At 39.2% G+C, this 24,934-nt stretch overlaps 2 protein-coding genes across 4 annotated transcripts in view; both read right to left on the bottom strand.

Moving 5' to 3' along the window:
• LOC134225836 (protein sax-3) overlaps positions 1 to 24,934 on the bottom strand; it is a 979,605-nt gene that overhangs the window by 241,226 nt on the left and 713,445 nt on the right. The gene's annotated exons all lie outside the window — the stretch shown is intronic.
• Positions 11,391 to 12,987, bottom strand: LOC134221738 (uncharacterized). Its single transcript, XM_062700925.1, has one exon. The coding sequence runs from the start codon at positions 12,955 to 12,957 to the stop codon at positions 11,533 to 11,535; it is 1,425 nt and encodes a 474-aa protein (XP_062556909.1). The 5' UTR covers positions 12,958 to 12,987; the 3' UTR covers positions 11,391 to 11,532.

Genomic DNA, 24,934 nt, shown 5'->3' with positions numbered 1-24,934 from the left:
TTAAACAGACAATTGTATAAGGGTGAAAATTTATTGGCCTAATCAATTCAACCAATGCTACCAAACTACCGATAGGCCCACTATTAGGATCGCTATTCTTACCTTACACTAATTCTCTCCAAGTTGAATTAGGTATCTCAGTCTGAAGAATCAGGACGATGTTTTTTTACTTGTCTGACGTTGCAGCTGTTGTATGTTAGAAAAGAAACCCAATCTTTAAATTCCTTTCAAAATTTCGCAGAAAGCGAGCATGAAAGCACCCTCTCCACCACTGATCGAATGTGGTTTACAATTATTTACGATAGATGACAGACTATACTAAACTTCAAAAAGGCTACAACTCATCGGCCGAAACGTCGGGCACGTAAGAAGAATATCGTCCTTATTCTTTAGACTGAGAAACCCAACTTCCGAGTATTACATCTTATCCAGTAAGTCCAGTAGAGTAGTTCTTTCAAACCACCGACCAAGGTCTAATGGCGATTCCATCCATTCAATCCACTCCAAAGTAGGGTTCTTCTTGTTGCGACTACGTCCGAAAGTGATCCAACCACTGATCGGCACAATTGAGATGGATTTTATTGGCCTGGCTTGATCCACTAGTGCGTGAATTCACAACAAGGAAGTCTGGATTTTGTGTCGGTAACACACGCACTGCTGGATATTTTTTTATTTGCGTAGGTTTTTTTAATATTTAAGAAAATCGTTGAAATTTCTATAAACAGGATTTTTAGAAATGTTCTGGCCATTTTTATAATCCTTACACCTATTGGGACACATGCAAGTTATAGAGACTTAAGGAATTCATAAAGCAAACATTTATTAAATCCACCACGCAAACAATGTTGATAATGAAAGAAAAACAGCTCCTATCATGCCATTTGTTTTGAACATGCATGAAAGTAAGGGGCGCCCAATAACGGTTTCGCCAAGGGCGCTGGGAGTCCACGCTACGGCTCTGAAGATACCTCTCCTCATTTAAGGGGACCGGATTTGCACGATGGCTCGCATTGATCTCCCCGCAGTGGCGTGAGTCCACTGCAGTGGAGCCAGGAGCTGGCACTCCTCTTCAGGCACTATAAATAGCTCCATAGCTAGCAACTGGGGTCTCCAGCAGCCTTGTGAGCAAAGGCGTAGGATTGCCAATCCAGATATGGCGAGTTCGATTCTCGATCCGGTCTAGGGTGTTTTCGGGTTGGAAACATTCTCGATTTCCTGGACATAGTGTATCCATTGTACTTGCCAAACAAGATACAAACTCATGCAATGGCGGGCATAGAAAAGCTTTCAAATAATAACTGAGGAAATGCTAATAGAATACTAAGTTGAAAAGCTAGGCCAGGTTTCAGCTGGAATGTAGAGCCATAAAAGAAGAAGAAGAAGCTAGCAACTTCCGCAGGGGTGACAATTCCGTGGATCTCAGAAGGTCTGTGGCCGAGATCTTTAACAAAGATTTCCACAACCACGGACACAGGTTTGCGGATGGGCCCACGCAAAAAAAGAGTTCATGAATTCGTGAACTAACCAGTTCACGGTGTGTTTTTTCGGGAAAATAGTCACGGATTCGGGAACACAGTCACGTTTCCTGGAACGTTCTGGAAAACGTGACTGGTGTTCCCGAAACCATGAATTAAATCACGGTCCATTTTTGCTGGTTCACGAATTCTGGAATGCTTTTTTTGCGTGTCAGCTTCGAGCCGTGGATTCGCCATTGGGGTCACTTTTTGGGGGCATCGTCTCTGCTGAATCAGCCGCGGAACTCATCGCCGCTACCTACTCGTCCATAATTACCATCCTCGTCCTATCTGATTCTGCCAGCGTCCTTTCCGCACTCCAGAGCGACAAGCCTAAGCACCCCTGTATCCGAAACATCTTAGCGAGCATGCTACCGAACACAACCTTCACGTGAATTCCGGGGCACTGCGGAGTGCCTGGCAACATCACTGCAGATCTCTTTGCAGGAGTCGGACATCAGGGCCAGCGCTTCATTGTTGGGTGACGTCCAAACATTAATAAGGAAAACCGTAAAGCAAAACTGGGAAAGTTCCTGGAAAGCGACTGCGTCCGAATATCTTCGGAATATTAAGGGAACAACATCGGCATGGACAAAGGTACCCAACATGGAAGAACAGCAAATCATCTCCCGGATCAATAAATTGTTGTAAAATTAATAAATATAATTAAAACGTACAGTCGATCCATAATCAGTAAATTTGGGACGCTCTATCCGACGATGCTGCCAATATCATCGCCCTCATCTGTTTCATAAAAGATGAGGGCCTATACAAACAAATTTAACCCAAATGGCCATACGGGCGTCCTGAGATCGATCTCGGGAGTGAGTTCCCACAAAACGAAGTTCTCGGGCATCCCTTGACATCCTTGGGCATCCCTTCCCCTCCCCAGTGGGACTCGGGGACCTCAACCAGGGTTCTTAGTCCCTCTAAACATTACCTACAAACCTAAACAAGACCAGCTAGGGGAGGCTAGCACTTCCCCATCTAAAACATCGACGCCAAACTAACTTTCTCTGAATCCCTTGGCTTGGTCTTTATTCGCAGTGTGAGATCGAAAATGCTGCATTCCAAAAACTCCTTGTTCTAAAGCTGATAAGGGGACGTACACTAATTACGTAAGCAATTTTTCTGGGGTTTTCAAACAACCTGCCCCTCCCTGTGAGATTTTTCCCTTACAAATCATTTTTTATTTATATGGAGCGTAATAAAACGGCAGACCCCCCCCCCCATAAGTGCTTACGTAATTAGTGTAAGACCCCTTAGTCTGGTTAGTCTTCCGGGGTTAGTCTGCGACTTTCGGGGTAAGTTCCACACCTCAAGCCAACCCAAGCATCTCTGCAGAGCAGCGCACTCAATGTCTTCAGAACACGCACCTTGCACTCTAAAGCGTATTTCAGCATTTAGTCTTTGTTTATACATCAATGTTGTCTGTTTTGTCACGACATAGCTTTCCTTTGTCTACCATTTTTACTCAATCACTGTTTTTTCTCAAATTTTAAAGTGTTTTTTCAAGCTTTGGCTTTTTAAATGCTATTATTAAGATCAATTTAAGAAAATTGTTGCCAATGGGAGTGGCTCTTGCCTTGCTACTACTGACGACTGAAGAACTTATAAACCATAAAAATTCTCGTTAATAAAGTAAAAACCCTGATTGATCCACCTAGCAGTGTTTGTGCCTTTCTCGTACATTAGATATACTAAAAAACTCAAAGTTGCAGCCCAATCGGGTTGTACGTAAAGGTGACGTAGGACTACGTAGCTATACGAAATTGAGGGTATTTTTCATCATAATTTGTGTCAACTTAATTGGCATTGTGCAAACTGCTCGGAGATCAACCGAAAGTAGCTCCCAGTTGAAAGTAGCTCCCAGTTGGATGAACCAGCCGTGGAAAAGGAACGACTCATCGGCCGCATCGCCACTGAAGCCATTCGTCTATCTTTCAGTGGATATCACCAAAATCCTAGAAGACATTATGCTCAAAATGTCCGGAATAAAGGAAAAAAACCCAGATTAATCCACCTACAGTGAGATTTTGACCCTTCCTTAGTCATTAGGAAATATTTCCAGACTCCAGTATTTAAAACGAGATAAAACTGCTCAGATTCCCACTGCGATTGACCGTGTTAAGTTACAAAATAATTGCCTACCCAAAGGCGGATGCTATGGGTTGAGTGACAACAAAACGAATTGATAACGCGCTGTACGTCCTGCTGCATATCTATCAGGCGCTCGTCGGATTGAATAGCTATTGTAACATGATTAATAACTATCGTAACGCTGGTAGCATATATTGTACTCGTAATTTCCAGAGACCTCGATATTAATTAATCCAGAACTAATTAAATCCGTCATTGATCGGAACGAAACTCAATAGCGTTCAAAAATAACATGTATTCTGCCTTATGGATGCCTAATTTGGTAAAACTAAACTTTTTTAATACCTTAAAAATGAGTGAGATTTATAAGGTAGTAAATTTTAGAATTTTCACACATACGCACACATACATGCATAAAAGTGGTCTATTAGTGTCTCAAAACATGCTCACATTTGCTATCTAGCTTCCACCGAAGAAATTTTTGAAATTCCTTTTAATTTTTGCGTTTTTGCTTTTCTAAGAAGATTATTTGGTACATGCTTCTATCTGTTCCTCAATTCAAATCAATTGTTTTTTTGAAACAATTCAAAATTATAAGCATATTTTCATACCAAACCATTTGTTATAATTATATTTTCAATACTAAAGTGAATTTGTTTCAAATACCATGCATTTTATTTCATAATTTAACAGATTTATTGATAGATTAATACGTAACACGCCTGCGTAACGCATACAAAGTGAAATTATAGACACTTCCGAAGGAAGGGTCAAAAATAAGCAGAATCGGAGGTGGCGCGAAATCAAACACAAATATATTAATTTGCAGCGTTCGACTTACGCCTGCGATGGAAGCGTACATGCATCGTTTTCTATAGCGCTGGTGGCAAAGTGAGCAGGACATCAAGAATAAATTACAAACAGTCCTTTTCAGGACTTAAACTATTTATCCAAGAAGAGGTTTTGACCGTTAGGAAAATTGTTTACCCAAAAAACAGACTGTTCGGCTGTTTAAACGACAATGACGATTTTGGAAAGATTTATTGTTTTTAATAATGCGCCATTTGAAAAACTAAGGCAGCGAAACGACATTTTTCACTAAGGTGGCGTCTTCATCGATTTGGCCGTCGTCGACGGAAAAGTGAAATTTTCTGGCAAGATTCTTTGGTTTTGTTTCGTTAGTCATTAGAAATGATATTGATTTTTTCCGGGTTACCATCGTTTGGCGACGACAGAAAGTTGCTCTTGTTTAGCACAAACACAAGCGCGCGTCGGAGAGAGATGATGCAATGACTTTGTTCAAATGGATGGCGTCAGTAGCAGTCAAATGGAATTTCCTCACAAGATTTTGATTATGTTTTGCTGTAGTTGAGGATTGAAAAGCTCCATTATTGGAAAAATATTGGTTCTTTACAGTACCATTATTTTACACAAGGGTAGTTTAATCCAGGATGCAAGAATGTTCATCAAAGTCCAAAATTAATAGTTTGGCGTTGACAGAAAGTTATCCTCCGATAGCAGAATCATAAGCGCGCGTCGGTGAGTGACTACGCAACAAATTTGTTCGAATGAATGGAATCGCTCACAGCAACCGAACTATCACGCCAAACGCCGATTCCACCTAAACAGTCCATTTTGCAATCAACCCTTTCTGTTCAGAAGATTCTGGTCCAATCTGGTCCTGAGAAGGACCAATTTTGTGTCCCCAATGCATCTTTCCAATAACAAACTGTAGCCCAATGCTTGTCGAAACGTTAGGGTTAGAATTTCACTTCGTACTGTTATTGTTCGACGACCACTCGATAAGTTTTCGCCAAGACGCCACCATTAGGAATAAATTTTCAGCATCGCCACTGCATCGCACGAGATCGAAACAGACGTCATTTTTGCAATCAACCCTTTCTTCACATAAAATGCTGGTTTGTTGAGGTTGAATGACGACCACCAACGCAGACTTCCACCATCAATTCGATGATTTTCCTTTGAGAATGCTACCAGAGCCCCTTCGTGCTGCTGTGTTCGCTCCGCTGCGTCGGCTCTGCGTAAAATCTTATTTAACCGCTCTCTGCGAAATCCCGATCAAAATGGCTCGCGCGTGCTGGAAAGCAGCTTTCTTGTATTCAGTAAATTAAGCCCGTTAGCTCCGCCCCTTTGTGGTCTGATATAGGTGTAAATATAATGTGCACTCATGACGATTAATGAAGGGGCGGGGCTAATGGAATTACTTCATTAGATATAAGAAAGCTGGTTATCGACGCGCGCGAGCCATTTTGATCGGGATTCCGCAGACAAGGAGGATGACAAATTCTAAGAATCCAATGAAATTTTCTCGCAAGATTCTGAATTTTGTTATGGAATGTTGTTTATCTAAGATGTGTATTGTTGCGAGGAATGACAACAGAAATTTGACTCAAGACGAAGTTTCTCTATACTAGGTACAAAGCATTATCTTTCGTCATCTGTCTGTCCGAGCGACGTTCACCGATGAGTGGCTGCTGTAGAAAGTTTCCACTGAGGTGGCGTCTACATTGAGTTTATACAAAACCCACCGTTTTATACAAAAGAATGTTAATCCGACTTTCCGAAATAAACTTTCTTCAAACTGAAAAGCTCAATCGTAAATAGCGAATTTGATAGCGCGTCGGAGGGAGATGATGCAGTAAATTTGAATGGATGCGATCACTAACAGCAACCAAGCTACCACGCAAAACCCGATGCCACCTAAACAGTTCATTTTCGCAATTAACTCTTTCTTTTCGTAAAATGTTGGTCCTGAGAAGAACCAATTTTCTTTTCCCACTTCCCATACCAATAACTAACTGCATCCAATCGCTTGTCGATACCTTGCGTTGCAACTGTCCGACCGCCACTTGATGATTTTTCGCTAAGCCTTCAAAGGTTGACATAATTTTTCAGCATTGCCACACTGCCACCCACTCCTTCGTGTTGCTGTGTCCGCTCCGCTGCATAGAATGTCGAACCGCTCTCTGTGGAATCCAGATCAAAATGGCCCGCGCGCGCCGAACAGCAGCTTTTTTGAATTTAATAAATTAAACCCGTAAGCCCCTCCCCTTTATGAGCTGAAATGGTGTAAATATAATGTGCACTCATAACGATTCATGGAGGGGCGGCGCTAACGAAATTACTTCATTAGATATAAGAAAGCTGCTTTTCGGCGCGCGCGAGCCATTTCGATCGGGATTCCGTAGACAACGGACCGTTCGGAGAATGACAAATTCTAAGAATCCTATGAAATTTTCTCGCAAGATTCTGAATTTGGTTATGAGATCAATCGTAAATAGCGAATTTGATAGCGCGTCGGAGGGAAATGATGTAGTGAATTTTAATGGATGGGATCACTAACAGCAACCAAGCTACCACGCCAAACCCAATGCCACTCAAACAGTCCATTTTTGCAATCAACTCTTTCTTTTCATAAAATGTTGGTCCTGAGAAGAACCAATTTTCTTTTTCCAATTCCCATTCCAATAACTAACTGCATCCAATCGCTTGTGCAAACTTGCAGCATTGCCACACTGCCACCCACTTCGTGCTGCTGTGTCCGCTTCGCTGCATCGAATGTCGAACCGCCTTCTGTGGAATCTCGATCAAAATGGCTCGCGCGCGCGTCGAACAGCAGCTTTCTTGTATTTAATAAATCAAAACCGTAAGCCCCGCCCCTTTGTGAGCTGATATGGTGTAAATATAATGTGCACTCATAACGATTAATGAAGGGGCGGGGCTAATGGGATTACTTTATTAGATATAAGAAAGCCGCTTTTCCGCGAGCGCGAGCTATTTCGATCGGGTTTCCACAGACAACGGACCGTTCGGAGAATTATGAATTCTAAGAATCCAATGAAACTTTCTCGAAAGATTCTGAATTTTGTTATGAGATATTGTTTATCTAAGATGCGTATTGTTGCACCACCGGAGGTGTACAGGATCCATAAGTAAAGTAAGTAAGTATTGTTGCGAGGAATGACAACAGAAATTTGACTCAAGACGAAGTTTCTTCATATTACCAAACATTATCTCTTAACATCTGTCTGCCCAAGCGACGCTCACTAATGGGTAGTTGCTGTAGGTAGATAGTTTTCACAAAGGTGGCGTCTTCATGGATTTCACACAAAAGAAAGTTGATCCGAAATAAACTTTCTTCAAAGTTCAAAACTCAATCGTAAATGGCGAATTTGATAGCGCGTCGGAGAGAGATGATGTAGAAATTTTTAATGGTTGGGATCACTAACAGCAACCAAGCTACCACGCCAAACCCGATGCCACCGAAACAGTGCATTTTCGCAATTAACTCTTTCTTTTTATAAAATGTTGGTCCTGAGAAGAACCAATTTTCTTTTCCCAATGTTCCTTTCCAACTAACTGACACCACAATTTGTAATCAATTTTCAGCATCGGCACTGGCGGTGCGGGATCGCCACAGTGCTATTTTTATGGTCAACCTTTTCTTCATATAAAATTCTGGTTCGTTGAGGTTGAATGATCTGCAGCAATACATCGAGCACCACCACCAATGCGATGGATTTTCTTTGAAAATGTTATTAGCGTCTCCGTGATGCTGTTTTCTCTCCGCTAAGATCGCTTTGATGCGTCTGCTATGCGTAAAATCTTGTTCAAACTGAGGATTAGATCCAAACCCGCAAGCGATTGATTTTTGATGTCTGTGCTAGTGATGCATGTACGTGATTGGTTAGTTTACCTATTTCTAAACTTTTTATCAATTATCGATAATAAATAGTCAGTATTTTCAAATAAATACAAAGAAGCGTTGACTCATCCTTGATCGAATGGTCCAAAAAAATTGAAAATCCATCGAGAAACGACTTAAATATTAAATTTTAAAGTCTATCATATTTTCGTGACGGTCCCAGATTTTCGCAATCGTAAAGTGTACCCCAATATAGAAAACACAGACGTAGTCCTACGTCAAAAAATTGAGTGAGAATTTCCTAACGTGTTTTTTTGTATATAAATTGAATTTTGGCCATAACTTTTGCCAATAACGATCTAGCCAATTTTCAATAGGAAAAAATGAGACAGGATTCCCCGTCGAATGCAACTTATTGCAAGCAAATCGGATCAAAAAAATTGCCTAAAAGTGAATTTTATTTTGCGCACATACATACACACACGCACACACATACACACAGACATACATTATCTCAATTCGTCGAGCTGAGTCGATTGGTATATAACACTATGGGTCTCCGGACCAACTATCACAAAATCGTCTTGGAAGTGAATGTATAGCCTTTTCGTTACATCTTGGTGTACGAGAAAGGCAAAAATATGGCAATTATTTAAAAAAATACCAGGATCGCGCCAGTGCTGAGCGGTTAAATGTTATTTAAATCTGTAAAAAATATTGCACGCCACGCGCATTCACTGTAGGAGAACAAAAATTACAGTCAACATCACATAAAATGCAGATTGAAATCATCGAAAAGTTATTACCATTCCAAGCTAAACTAGTTCATGGTTTGACACAGTACTATCAATGTAAAATTTAATTACAATAAGGACTGTTCAGTTTATTGAGAGGACACTTTAACATAACGATATTATACAGTCAGATTGGTCAATTTCGATGGAGTTTGCTTTATCGTATATTATAATACACTGTCAATCAACTGTAAGTAAAAAAAAAACATAAAACAGTTTAAATCCAACAAAATGGCGCCTATTGTCAAAGCTTCTCGAATTTCGCGTAAACATAAGCTTCCCAACAGAATTTTTTATAAGCAAAATTGACAGTCTGTAAGAAAATTATAAATCGGCATGTCAACAAAATCATCAAGAAGATCGGGAAGAAACACACTGTCAATAATTTGTCGATATCTAGAAACCGTAGAGCTTGTGGCTGCCCGAAAACGGAATATAAACGATTGGAGCTGTTGAAAATCCAATAAATTGAGATTGTTATGAATATCCTAAGTTTCTGAGTTAGAATTAGAGATGGGCGAACGCTCACGAGCCGTTCATTTGAACCGGTTCGTAAGAAAAAGCGTTCAAACCACGTCTCTCTAAATTTGAGCCGCGGCTAACAAATGAACCGTGGCTCAAATAAACACTGTGTCACTTATTTTAACTTTTACTGTTTGTTTGTTCAGTAGTCAGCATATATTCTCCCACTACTTACTTACATACTTCTTAGCATTTTCTGGCCTTGAAATGAACGAGCTGCGGTAGCGCAGTCTGTATTTCTGGATTATCGATTCTCATGTTGAGAAAACATATTTTAAGTTCTTTTTAGTAGAATGTATTCAACCGTCTAAGACTAGTTTAGTACTCTCCATAAAATTCCACCAATTATTTCGATATCTTTGCAGATACGTATTTCGACCACAACTGTGTGGTCATCTTCAGTGTCTCGTACAGTATGGCCCATAAAAAAAATGCGAAAATATTTTACAACTTATGCCTTTGTACATTAAAGGGTTATTTCTACTATTCATATATATGTGTGTGAACAAACATATCATGAAAAACACATTTGTATCTAGTGATTGTGATTTGAAATTTTCGTTGGCTTTTTTCGGTGAGTACATACGCACTAGGCTCAAAGTAGAAGGGAGCAATCGAAAGTAATGAAGAACAGAAATGAAAGATATCGCAAGTGAGCGACAAGTATGAAATTTTTTCTTTATAGAAGGTTAAAGTGTGCAAGGGCCATCAGTGAACAATATTGATTGAAATCGCTGTTATTTTGCCTAACGTCCACCCAGGAACGGCTTGGCTGATAGCGTGGGGACTATCATACCAAGACAGGCTAGTGAATGTATTAATGAAAAAAATTGTTACTATGTGACATAGTCTCTCAACTATGTAACTACGTAACAATAATTTTGATGTTTTCGCATTTTTTTATGGACCATACTGTACTTGACTCGACTTCGAGTTGTGAACGAAGAATGAACGGCTATTTCATTGTTGTTTTAATACACCTACTTGATATTTTGAATTTCTTTTAATTGGTTTCTTGTTAATGATATTGAATATAGTTGATTACGCAAGATATAAAACTAGGCTAGGCTTTTTCATTTGAAAGAAATATCTACTGCAGTAATTTGGCCGTTCCAATCTGAACACTTTTCAATTTGAACTTCGTTAATTTGTAATTCGTTAAAATTAAAATGGAGCACGGAGCATGAAATCAAACAAAACAGCAAAAAAAGTCCACTAGAGATAAGTTATATATCAAGAAGTTACTAGAAGTTAAAATTAAAAATTAACTCCGATGATTTGAATGCTGTATCGCTCAAATCACCGGAACTTCCTATTTTTTTTAAATGAACCTACGAGCCGTTCAAATGAATCGGTTCATTTAAGTGAAAGCTTGGTTCAGAGCCGCTCATCGGAATGAACCGTTTTGCCCATCACTAGTTAGAATTGTTGCGTTGATAATTGATTTCATTTCTAGAAGGTCAGATAATATATTCGACGGAGAGAAAACAGATTTCGAAAAAGATTGATGGTTTAAAAAACATCGACAATACAAAGTGTCCTCCTGAACAGTCCTTATAGCGACTTCAGATAGTCACATCGGTGTCGGCCCAGCAGAAGCAAATTTGACGTGGACTTATTTGGCCATAGACATAGAGTATCATTGACCATTGTGCAGTGCATGCTAGCAGTAAAGGCATTTATTTTACGAGTAGATGAGCAGATACTGTTGGCTAGGATGAATACTTCCCATCGAAAGGTCTTGCAAAACTTGGAGCTAACGGCTGATCAAGGATTTGTTGTTGAATAAAACGATTTTTCCCCATGAAACAAAGAACATATATTGAACTATAACTCAGAAAACCACATTTGTGACTAGCTTTTAAATGTTCAACCAAACTATATCCACTATTGAATATAAAACCAAAATTACATTTTATCCACCTTTTTTTCCTTTTCATACAAAACATTCCTTTCCGTTAAATGTAACACCTTGCACCAGTCCACTTTCCGCAGCCAGGGCGCGAGAGAGCTGTTCCCGTAAGGCGTCCAAGTCTTCCACGTCAGAATAGTGTCGCTCCAGAAACTTGGTCAAAACTGTCTCCAAGTCATCTCCGCGAGTTAGAGCCTGAGCGATTTGACGCTGCAATTCTGCTTGATCTTCAAATCCAACCTCTATATCATTGACAGTGCTTTGTAGGAAGCATTGGATACGATCGGACATATCCACAGCAACGGCTAACGCTTCCCTTGGATCTTGATAGCTGTTAACCTCCAGAGGAACGTTCATCTTCCTACGGTAGAGGTACATCAATCCAACGGTGAACAGATGCAGTGCTCCAACCACATCCACATTATGCATGATTGAGACCATGGCCATCGGCGGGGGTGGATTCGCCCCCTGCACATTACCCTCGAAATCGACGTAGTTGATGTGCTGCTCCAACTGGGCCGGATTCGGACGGGTTGAACTATCGAACAACGACTGCAGATCCCGCTTGCCGCGATTGTTAACCGGCGCGGGGGTGAATTTTTGGAAGCGGTACGAGTTCGCAACCCCCAGCAGGGTGTTCAGCTGATTCTTTTCCAAGTTGACGGTGTAACGGCCCTCCACCAGAGGGGGCATCTGCTTCGGGGGATTACCGTAGAAGGCCGGCACCCGATCGGAGAGCTTGCTCCAGTTCAGCAGCAGCGAGTACATGGTAAACACGTGTTTCGGAGTCCGCTCCGATGGATGACCAAGGCTCAAAGGCTGAACCAGGTTGGTGGACAAACTGACGGTGCCGGTGTTTTTCCGGATGGCGTTTTGCACCGAGCGAGCCACCACAGGGAAACGGATGGCTTCGGAGAACGCGACCACGAACGGGCCCAAGTGCTGTGTCATGATCTGCGACCGCTTTGATGTGTCACCGATTTGGGTAAGCTGACGTAGCGAGTCGCCCAGTTTTCCTATTTGAAGCGAAGTGCTTTCACCGCTTGGTAGAATTTGGTTGTAGCTGAACGGGTTGGACAGAGCGACAGTCAGTGAGGCGTTGATCACAGTCTTCCAGCTGTTCGGAATTTTCTTGCTAAGCCCATCGTAGACCTCTCTGTCGATGTAGAACGTGTTGCCGACGACGAGTCCCACAATGTAAAGGTCCCGGTTGCGGTAGATGAACCCAACCTGGGTGTTGGTGGCACTGTCCTTGAGGGTGACCTTGGTGATGCCATCTTTGCGCTTGGTGACACGGATATTGCCGTAGACCTCGCCCGATTCGGTTAGAGCCGATATGAGGCTCTGGATGAAGTTGAGGTAGGCTCGATCTGTCGTTCTGAATGTGTTCAAATCGCCAGTAAGACCGGAGCTGGTTTGACGCTTTGCACGGGAAAATAGACTCTGCATTGTGGAGCTTTGAGTGACTGGATTGATAGACGAGACTGAACTGATAATCCAGGATCCGATGCAAATGGCTTTTATACGGTTATCAATTTCAGCACTGTTGATAGACGCATGCGATAGGAATACCGTTCGGCTTTACCCAACACTAATTACAATCAGTTTCAAAACATAAACATCAAACTGGTTCGATGAGAATTCCAGTGTTGTTGTTTATTGCGATCTAGTAGTGGAAGTTAGATGCATTGCAATGATTATGAGATATGTTTCTTGAATGATTTAGAATGTCACGTGAATTGGTAAAATTAATTCATATGAACTAATACAGATATTGAAGCTTATTGAAATGTAAATCAGACGTAGCTTGTAAAACATTTGGATATAGACTATCCAGTAGATACGTATAGATATTATTGTTGATAGGCAATGCCCTTGTGCTAAATTGGAAACCGAAATAATTTGTCATTAGCCGATAACAAATTTATGTTGTTTGATATTGTCAAGTGCCATGCCTAATTCAGTTTCGGAAATTTAACAACCCAAACTCGTCGTCATCATCCACTCATTATCCCTTTGAGAGTCGGAATTAATTAATTTTCGCCATCCGAACGATATTGTCGCATCCGTTCGTACTTCAATTGTCCATCAACCGTGCACGGTGCAGTTGCACACAATTGAATTTTCAATAACCGGTGACGATGGCCACACCCTCCTCCCTGCCAATCCCACCGGCAACGTGGACTGCGGCTATTCCCACCGGATCGGATCGACACCATGTTGAGTTGCAATTGTCTGGCGCGGTGCGGTGCCTTCGGAACAAATCATCAACGACGGAAATTATTGAACCTCGAAATGTCGATTTACTGTTGATGGGGTAAATTGCTGCCCGTACTAAAAGGACGTGGAATGAGAGTGCAATTGCTCCCCCGGGAGGAGGGGAAGGGGTTGTAGTTAATATTCAAACCCCGATGATGGTCCATTGTCTAACGATTGCGCTGCTGATGGGAATGTTTGCATATTTTAACTATTCGGACATTCTGGGTGGGGGCCATTTGGAGGAAAAAAAGTGGTGAATAATGATTTGTAAGTGCGTTGAATTTGCAACGCATTTAAGTTTTGATAGCAACCTATCAGTGTGATTCATCAGTTTTATTGAACACTTGGTAGCAGGTTGCAATTTGCATATAAATGAAGTTTTATCAAATCACACGAGACCATTTAATCGATTGTTTGGGAGAGATTCCAGTGACGAAATCCTAAACGTTGTTTTCAATCCTTTATTAAGCTGATTTTAAGGGAATATACATGATACGCCTTACTTTCATAACTATTTAGAATTAGCAGTCGAAAAAAATATCATTCTAATATTCAAATTCGAAAGCACTTTGGAGCTTTGGAGTTGTATTTATTAGAAAAAAAAATCTGATTAATCCATGTAGCGGGAACAGCAAGGACTATGTCCAAGGGCCTAACGATCCCTCCCTAGGCCAACTGCGAGATTGTCATTTTTATTATTCGAAGCAGCAAAGCTGAAATAATAAAAACAAAAGCTGTCCGCTGCCTCCGTATTGAGTGGTGTGCCCTTGATAACGTGAGTGAATTTGTCTTTGGATTCTGTGGTGCTTGTTCTTAAACTTCGATTTTTCGGAGGAAAAAGCACCAGCAGGAAGATCGAGACCGTGAAGAGAAAGGGAAACTGTATCGAACTACTAACCCACATAAGTTCTATGAACAATTGAACCTTCCTGGTAAGGGCCACATGCCACAGCCTGATATGGATAAGGACATAGGACACTACGAAGTGCACATGAATGGCGATGTGGCAGACAACGGTGGCGGTATGGTAATGAACCTGGGAGCACGCGTGCAGGACTTACGTCCGGATCTCAAGAAAATCTAGGTGGAGATCGGCCGGCTGAAAAACAACAAAGCCCTGGGCTTGACCAACTACCAGGAGAACTGTTTAAACACGGTGGTGATTCACATTCAAAAAGTCTCTAGGAATTCTTTTTAATATTTTTCCAAAAACATCCAAAACCTGGAAATCCTGAGGATATTCGAAGAGGTATAATAATGGTTAAACTATAATCGCGACATTTTGGGAGGTTTTCTAGTAAGCAATTCTATTCCGGGTTTTACTACTGTCCAGAATTCCTCAGATGATCTCAGAATTCCCTGGGAATTAACTTCTGGTATGTTTCGTAAATATTTCAAATCAGTTTTGGGGAATACTAACAGGATTTTTTAAGAAAATTATACCATCGGAAACTCCATTCCATCGCAACTTTCTCCAGTAATTCCTCCGGAATGTTTACCAAGAATTCTTTCCAACATTCTAGAACAAAATTTCAAGAACTTCCTTAGAAATTTACGAACGATTTTCCAATTCCAAAGGACCTCCTGAAGAAATTTTAGACATTCTTAAATTGCTCCAAGAATTCTTTCGAAATTTCTTCCTGAGATGTTTGCCAAAAACTTTTCTGCAATGCAGAAGCTTTTTTGGAAATTCCTCAAGACATTGCGTTGAAAAATAAAAAAGATATTCTAATAAAAAAATTCTTCGGAAATTACTTAACGATGTTTTAGTAATTCCTTCAGAAATTCTTTCAGAAGCTCGTTGGGAAATTCCTATGAAAATTACTCAAAAATATCAAAGGAAAATCATTTAGGAATACCTACAGAAATTGATTCAGGAATTTCGTCGAAATATGTTTTAAGTAATCCTTCCGAAATTCTTCAGGTATTCACTCAAATAATTCTGAAAAATAATTTGGAAACTTATGCCAGGAGTTCCTTTTGACATTAATCCAGGGATTCCTTCCGAAAATTTTCTGGAAAGGCCTTTGTAAATTTCTCTGGAAATTCCTTAGAAAATTTCTTCAGAAAATCCTTCAAAATTCTGAAATTTCTACAGGAATTATTCTCAAATTTTTGTTAGATTTTTTTTTTCCGAAAACTTATTGAAGAATATAATAGGAAATAATAAAAAGATTCTCGGGAAAGTTTAAATCATAATTTAAATACAAAGAATTTTCAAATGAAATTGCCAAAAAGTAGCTTCTGAATGATTCGCAAAAAAACCAAAGGAATTCCAGAAGTTTTTCTTTAATTAATTTTAGTATGTTTTTCTTAAAAGCTTTCCGAAGAAATTTTAACCAAATTTCCAGAGGAATTTCTCTAATAATTTCCGAAAAAAAAATTAAGAGATATCGTTAAGGAATTTTGGAAGGAAAATCTTGATGCATTTCCAAAAGAGCCTCTGGATCTTTCTCTTAAATAATTTACTGAGATCTTTGCGAAATAATCTCTGGAGGCAATTCAGAAGGAACTCTTGGACGAATGCCAAGAGAAATTCAAGAATATCTGAAATTCCTTTGGGAGCAGTGACGGGAAATGTCACTCCGATGTCATGTGTTTTTTTAATGTAAACATGTAGCCCTTAAAAGATCCTGAAACTTTTTTTAATGGGAAATTGCTCTAAATTTGAAACTAGCGACAATAAAGCCGACATTCCATGACATTTTTTTAATTTCGTTCTCATGGTCATTTAGAATAATGTTCTGTTTGATAAAGTTCTAGGATCCTTTAAGCATTACAGGCTTATCAAAAGTCCGAATTCTAAATAACTTTTGACAAAAGTTATTGGTAATAGACTGTAATAGCAATCTCACGACTTTTTTCTGACGTTTCCCATTAGTGTTCAGGAGTTCCTTCGGAAATTCCTTTATAAATTCGTTCTGAAATTCCTGTACCGGAGGAATTACGGGAGCCGAAGTATGAATGGATGATTTTCAAAAAGAACTGTTAGAAAAAAATTGAAGGAATTTTCGAAGGAATTACTTTGGGAATATTTTTTTTCTAGTGAAATTTTATTTTTTTTCTGGGATTTTTTTTTCTTTTTTGCAGTGGATTTTTGAAGAAATTTCTTGAGGAATTCTATAATGGGCACTGGAGGAATTTCCGATTGGTTATATAGAAAAATTTACGATGGTATTTTTGAATCTTTCTAGATGACTTACTGAACTAACCTGGGGGTATATTTTACAGAAAAAAAAGTATGGATGATTTTTCGAACGAATTTTTGGATAATTTCATGTAACCTGATCTGGATGTTTTTTTTTGTTAAATAACTTGGCGCAATGCCTAGCACATGTTCCCGAAATGGACAAATAATGCAAAATTTCCATGAACAATTAAAAATTTTCCACAAAACAAAAATAAATAAGCACTTTTGGAGGCAAAAATTTAAATTATAAAAGAATTCTCCATGAAGAAGTCAATATGTTCCACGGAAAAAATGCAAAATTTCCATTTAAATAAATCAATATTAGCAATAAACAATAACAAAATTTTCAACAAAATATTTTTTTTCCACGAAATATTAAAAATTTTCCACGAAAAAAGTCATTAAAAATATTTGCAAATTCTCCCAGAAGCTGAAAAACTATCTCTTCGAAGTTCAAAAAGCTTCTCCCTGAAGCCGAAAAAGTTTCTTTCAAAAATAGGAAAAGCTTCTCTCAGATGTAGAGAAAGCTTTTTGCAGAAGCTAGAATAATTTCTTCCAGATAATGATATCTCTTTGCCCAGAAGCTGGGAAATTTTTTTCCCAAGCTTGGAAAGCTTCTTTCTGGTGCTTTGTTTTTCCTAACGCTTGTGAAAGCTTTTATCTTATCTTGCCTTAAACTTGAGAAGCTTTTTTCTGATGCATGGAAAATTTTATTTTTCTGTAGCTTGGGAAAGATACTTCCCAAAGCTTGTGAAATCTTCTTCCCAACGCTTGGAAAAGCTTCTTCTTAAAGCTAGGGGAAGCTTCCCGTTGCGTGGGAATCCTTATTCTTCTTGTAGCTTCTTCCCTTTCCTTCCCAAAACCCTCTTCTCGAAGTTTGAGAAACCTTCTTTCCAAAGCTTTGGAAAGATTCTTCCCGAAACTTTGGAAAGCTTGGGAGTGCATTTTCTTGAAGCTTGGAAATGTTTTTTTTCCGAAGCTTTGTGAAAGCTTTTTCCCTGGGAAAGCTTCTTTTCAAATCTTGGAAAGGCTTCTTTTCGAATCTTGGGAAGGCTTCTTTTCGAAGCATGGAAAGCTTTTTCTCGAGGCTTGGAATGTTGCTTTAAGAAACATGGAAAGCTTCTTCCCTTCCCGTAAGCTTTCTTTCTTGGAAAGCTTTGGAACTTTTTTCCTAGAACTTCTGTTTGAAGCTCAGGAAGGATTTTTTATGTTTCGAAAGCTTCTTGGGGAAGGGTCGTTTGACCGAAACCCATTCGGCCGAAAGCCATTTGGCCGAATGCCACTAGGCCGAATATTCTATTTGGCAGAACAGATCATTAGGCCTAAAGTCATTTTGCCGAATGGGTCATTTGGCCGAAAGGGCCGTTTGACCGAAAGGGCCATTTGGCCGGAAGGGTCGTTTGGCCGGAAAGGTCATTTGGCCGAAAGGATCATTTGACCGAAAGGGTCATTCGGCCGAAAGGGTCATTTTGCCGACAGGGTCGTTTTGCCGAAATAGTCGTTTAGCCGGAAAGGTCACTTGGCCGAAAGGGTCATTTGGCCGAAAGGAAAGGGTCATTAGACCGAAAGGGTTATTAGACCGAAAGGGTTATTAGACCGAAAGGGTCATTTGGCCGAAAGGGTCATTTGGCCGAAAGGGCCATTTGGCTGAAAAGGTCATTAGGCCGTAAGAGTTATTAGGCCGAAAAAGACATTTGACCGAACAGGTTATTTGAAAAATGAGAAATGAGGAGTGGGAAGTGAAATGTCTCACTTCGTACTCCTCATTTCTGACTTCTCATTGTGAAAAGTGAGTAGTGCGAAGTGGGTAGTGAGACATCTCATCACTAATTTCGCGCTTCTCATTTTTTACAGTGAGAAAAGAAAAATGAAGAGTAAGAAGTGAGACATCTTTCTTCTCATTCCTAATTTCTCCCTTTTCAAATGACCTATTCGGACAAATGTCATATTCGGCAAAATTACCCTTTCGGCCGAATGACCTTTTTGATCAAATGATCTTTTCGGCCGAATGACCCTTTCGGCCTAATGACCCTTTCGGCCTAATGACCCTTTTGGTCAAATGACATTTTCGGCCAAATGACCCTTTCGGCCACATGACCCTCTCGGTCAAATGACCCTCTAGGCCAAATGACCCTCTAGACCAAATGACCCTCTAGGCCAAATTACCCTCTAGGTCAAATGACCTTTTCAGCCAAACGCCGCTTTCGGCCAATCGACCCTTTCGGCCAAATGATCCTTTCGGCCAAACGACCCTTTCGCCCAAATGACCCTTTCGAACAAATGGCTCTTCCAGCCAAACGACCCTTTCGGCCAAATAACCCTTTCAGCCAAATGACCCTGTCGACCTAATGACCCTTTCGGCCAAATGACCCTTTCTGCCAAATTAACCTTTCGGCCAAGGACCCTTCCGGCCAGATGCTATTTTTCGATGGAAATTGGAAAGGTTTTTCTCGTAGCTTTGGCAGATCCTTCCCAAAGCTGGGAAATTCTAAAAAATGAAAAAGCTTTTTCCAAAACATAAAAGAACTTTTTCTAGAAGCTGTGAATGTTTCATCCATAAGCTTGGGAAATTTTCTTTTCTCTCAAAAGCTTGGAAATCTGCTTCCCGAATTATGGAAAGATTTTTCCCGAATTGAGAAAAGCTTTTCACGTAGCTTGGAAAGTTTGTTCTAGAACAGCGGTTCTCAACCTTTTTCTTGAGAGGTACCCCTTCAAACTATTGCATTAATTGAGGTACCCCCTCCTGAAAGTAGGCTTCCAGGTCTCTTGAAAGGACAATTCCAATACCTTGAATCTCTTAAAAGTAGGCTTCCGCACCTTGATAAGAGGCTTTTGAATAGCTTTCGAGCCTCTTGCAGTGCGACTTACGATGCTTCCAAGCCTGTTGAAGAAAGGCTTCTAAAAGCCTCTTGAAAGGAGGCTTCCGAGCCTCTTGAAAATAGGCTTCCGAGCCCCATGAAAGTAGGCTTTCGAGCCTCTTGAAAATAAGCTTGAAAATAAGTAGACTTCCGCGCATCTTAAAACAAGGCTTCCGGCCTCTTGAAAGTTGTTATTCAAGCCTTTTGAAAAGAATCTTTCGAGCCTCTTGAAAGGAGTCTTCCGAACTTTTTGAAAGAAGGCTTCCGACCTTCTTAAAAGGAGGCTTCCGAGCCTGTTGAAAAGAGGATTCCGGGTATCTCAAAGTGAGGTTTCCGGGTCTCTTGAAAGAAGGCTTGCAGGTCTCTTGAAAGGAGGCTACCAAACCTCTTGAAGGGAGTTTTCCAAGCATCTTGAAAGGATGCTTCCAAGCCTCTCGAAAGAAGGCTTCTGAACATCTTGGAAGGAGGCCTTCGAGCTGTATGGGTGAATGCTTAGAATAAGTTCCGACTGTAATAAGATACCAGTCAAAGCAATTAATGCAAGAGATGGCGTTTTTTCAATGGTAGTAAAATCAAAATTTCATCACTATTAGACTATTAATCAGTGCAATCAATGCAGGAGATATTTTTTTCACCTCATACTTCATTCCTCATCACTACTTTCTTCTAAAACACCACAATTCTCCATAAATTTGCAAAATACTTGATTTTCCCATACATTTTATCGATTTCCAACTACCATTCTTCCATGAGCTCATGGTGAAAATTGTGAGAAATCTCAAAACATAAAGTAGCAGGTTTAACAACACAGTTAAAAACGCCGGTAATGCCACTCAGTGACGAGTACCGTAAACATGGCGCACGGGAGGTTGTTGTCTTCACTTTTTACAGCTGCTGCACCCTGGAAGTGTATATCATCGAAGTAAACAGTCGGTCCCTCATTGTAATACGTCCGCCATTACGCATTTTTGTCGGAGGTACCCCCTAAGACCAGCGAAGGTACCCCCAGGGGTACATGTACCCCAGGTTGAGAACCGCTGTTCTAGAAGAAGAGAAAGCTTATATCCAGAAGCTGGAAAGCTCATCCAGAAGTAAGCTTTTTTTCGAAGCTTGGTAAGCTTGCTTCCGAAGCTTGAAAGTTTCTTCCTGAAGCATGGAAAGCTTCTTCCCGAAACTTGAATATCTTTGAATATCTTGGAAAATTTCTTCCTAATCTTGGAGGGATTCTGCTTAAAGCTTGGGAATGCTTCATATCGAATTTTGGGGAAAGCTTCCCAAAGCTTGAGAAAGATGTTTTCTGGAAACTTGGGAAAGCTTCCGTCCCTAGCTGAGAAAGCTCCTTTCTGATACTTGGAAAACTTGGCTTGGAACATTTCTTCCTGATGCTTGGAAAGATTTTTCCCGAAGCTTGAGAAAGCTTTTCATCGAATTTTGAGAAAGCTTCTTCCCAAAGCTTAGAAAGGCTATTTCTTGAAGCTTGGGAAAGCTTCTTTCCGAAGCTTGGAAGCTTCTCTCTAACGTTTGGAAAGCTTCTTCTCGATGCTTTGGAATGCTTTATCCCAAAGCTTCTTCCTGATGATTGGAAAACTGTTTCCCGGAACATGGAAAGCTGCTCTACTATGCTTTGAAAGCTTTTTCTTGAAGCTTTCAAGAAAACAAACTGCTTCCTGATGCTTGGAAATAATCTTCCAGAAGCTTGGCTTTTTATCTAATTTTGGGAAAGCTGATTCCCAAAGTTTAAGAAAGCTTTTTTTCTTGAAGCTTGCGAAAGCTGCTTCCCGAAGCTTGGAAAGCCTCTCTCTGATGCATGGAAAACTTGTTCCCTAAGCTCGGAAAGCTGCTTCCTCAAGCTTGGAAAGCTATTTAAATTTTCTTAAACAACAAAAGCCCAAGGGTTGACCAACGGCAGCAAAATAAAATTTCCATTAAAAATTATAAATTTTTGCATAAACAGTTAGGAAATTGCCAATAAAGAAATCAGGGTATGATCAATAAATAATTATAAAATTTTCCCAAATAATGCAAAATTTCCATCAATAATTAAGAGTTTTCCACAGAACGAAAATAAATTAGCACTTTTAAAAGCAAAAATTGCAATTATAAAAGAGGAGTTTTCCATAAAGAAATCAAAATGTTCCATGAAAAAAATACAAAATTTCTATAAATAAATCAATATTGGCAATAAAAAATTACAAAATTTTCCACAAAATAATCAATAAAGAGCAATAAAAAAAAATAAGAAAATTTCCATAAAAAAATGCAAGAAAGCAATAAAGCTGAAGAAATTTTACATGAACTTTAAACGCTTTTAAAGAAGGGGTCATCTATGAAAAAAAAGAAGCACAGTTTGATTGCTTTTTTATATTTCTTATATGGAAATTTTCTCATTTTTTTAGTGCTCTTTATTGATCCTTTTGTGGAAAATTTTTATTTTTTATTGAAAAAATATATTTATTTTGTGGAAAATTTTGTAATTTTTTATTGCTAATATTGATTTATTTATGGAATTTTTGTATTTTTTTTTTGTGGAACATTTTATTTTTTTTATGGAAAATTTTCCTTTTATAATTGCAATTTTTTATTTTTATTTTGTGGAATTATTTATTTTTGTTTTGTGGAAAAATTTTAATTGTTTATGGAAATTTTGTTTTATTTGTGGAAATTTTATATTTATTTATTGCTCATACCCTGATTTCTTTAGTGGCAATTTTCTATTTTTTTACGGGAATTTTCTAATTTTAGTCGTTGACCAACTACCAGGAGAGCTATTCAAACACGGTGGTGAGGCACTGGCTAAAGCGCTGCACTGGGTAATTACCAAGGTTTGGGAGGATGAAGTTCTGCCGCACGAGTGGATGGAAGGGGTCGTGTGTCCCATCTACAAAAAGGGCGATAAGCTATTGGCATTTCTTCAGTGTGTGGCAAACACAAGAAGACAAAATGACCAGAGATCGCGAATGTTTCCCACCCGAAAACATCCTAGACTGGGCCGAGAAACGAGCTCTCCATCCCCGGACTAGTAATCCACTGCCGTAATCTGAAAAAGTGACGTATACGCCATTTTCCAAGAATGGTGTTAACGAGTAGTACTTATCGAGGTCTTTAACAGAAAATTGGAAAACATGCATGTTGTAATTTGGCGCTTACGTCACTTTCTCAGATTACGGCAGTCCAGTCCTAACTGACCATTTTGGCAGAACAACATTTTCGGCCAAATGACATTCGGTCAGATAATTTCTGAAAAATATTCTAGGCGTTACGTCTGTTTGTCTGTGGTAGAGTCAATTAACCCTCTATAACCCAATTTTTTATTTTCGCTCACAATCACTATTTTTGCTTTCTAAAATCGATCTAAATACGGTTTGGGCATTTTTATCAATTTCATACTTTATTTTTTTTAGAATTTTCCTGTTCAAGATTTTTATCCAATCAAACAATTTCTTGAATCTATCAATCTTTTCTGATTTTTCAACATGTTTAGAGTTCGAAAGATTCTATTCAATGCTGACTTGTTGCAATTTTTCAATTTTCAGGGTTATTTTTTTTTTATTTGGATAAATATTTGGATAAATATACGAATTTGATAAATATTTTAGAGTGTAACATTCACCAACATTCACCATTCTTCTATTGAATAAGGTTAGTTAAAGAGGTTAAAAAGTGCTTTCACACTATTTCTTTATTGGTATTTTAAATGTGTTCTAAGGCTAGAATTTTTGTAGAGAACTTATTCTACATACTGCATTCTTGTTCTGTATCAACTTCGATTACCTACTTTGACACGCAAATATAACGCTCCTGTGATGCTTCGAGTGCTCATCGGACCTTTGACTACAACGTTATTGCCGCTATTGCAGACTGGTCGTCCGCTATGTTGTTTGTAAACACAATATTTGTGTTATGAAAACAATCAGTTGACTACTATTCACATGGGGACTTCCTGAGAAAGTGTAATTTTTTATTCATCGTATTCTGCTCGTACTGCTTGATAACAAAATTGTAAATATTAGTTGGGACAGGTGTAAACACTGGGAAGCCATTTACTTTTCGATGCCATTGTACTTATAAAATGCCTATAGAGGTACCTCACATTTTGGTGGAAACGAAATTTCCATCCAAGACTTATGGCAATTTTGGAATGCTATGAAATTGTTTTCAAAATGTCATAGAACTTACGAGCGGTATTGCAAACATTATCCATCATTTTGTCATGTTTCGGGATTTGATTATTTTACCTCATATAGGATGTTATGTTGACAACATTACAGACTTTAATTTCTCGTGAAATTTCAATTTTAATATTATTGTAGGAAATACCATTATCATCATTGGATTCAACACAATTTCGAACAGCTGCCACTTAGAGTGCAGGCGGTAAATCCGACTAGGTCCTGCAGATAGGCAACTTGATTCACATTGCGTTCAAATGCAGTTTACACACATTCAATCTCGTTTGTTAAATACTGACTCCTTCCCCCAGAGAAATAGACAAGTTGATGCAACTGCAACATCTGACCGTGTGGGGAGCTGTTTGACGAATCATGTCACTTTGTCAGTTGCTATAACATAACGTCAACTTGTCTCGTTTCCTGGAGGGCTGGAGTCCATGTTTGTCACCATTTTATCATGTGATTCCATTCTCACAAGTATTCCACCTTTTGACGAATCCCATGAAATGGCTTATTGTTTATTTTTGGTTTATTTGGTTGGCTCAGGCGTATATAAAAATTAACGGGGTCACAATTCAGTTAGATAGATTTCACGCGGGTGATGCATACTGTGTAAATCAAAACTGAATGCAACTGAATGTTGTTGAAGGAATGATTGATTAAGTAAATTAATCAAATCATCCGAATGATTTGAACCTCACGGTTGTTTCTTCGTAATAAAAATCTGCATGAAAGAATTTTAGTGGAGATATGGATTCCAACTGCTTAAGTAAGAATAAATGAAATAGCATAATCTTGTGATTGCGGTAAATCCAACTGCTAATACTTTTGAAGCATCTTGGTTGATTTTTTGGTTGTTTTGGTTCTGAAAATTATGATGGACCTGGTTGAAAAAAAAATCTGAGAACTTACAGAAAACGATAAAAGTGCAGTTACACAAATCTTAAAAA

The sequence above is a fragment of the Armigeres subalbatus genome, chromosome 3 (genome assembly GCF_024139115.2).
Source record: "Armigeres subalbatus isolate Guangzhou_Male chromosome 3, GZ_Asu_2, whole genome shotgun sequence".
Classification (NCBI taxonomy): Eukaryota; Metazoa; Arthropoda; class Insecta; order Diptera; family Culicidae; genus Armigeres; species Armigeres subalbatus.
The sequence above is the reverse complement of the archived record's forward strand: the minus strand, read 5'-3'. Positions and strand labels throughout refer to the sequence as shown.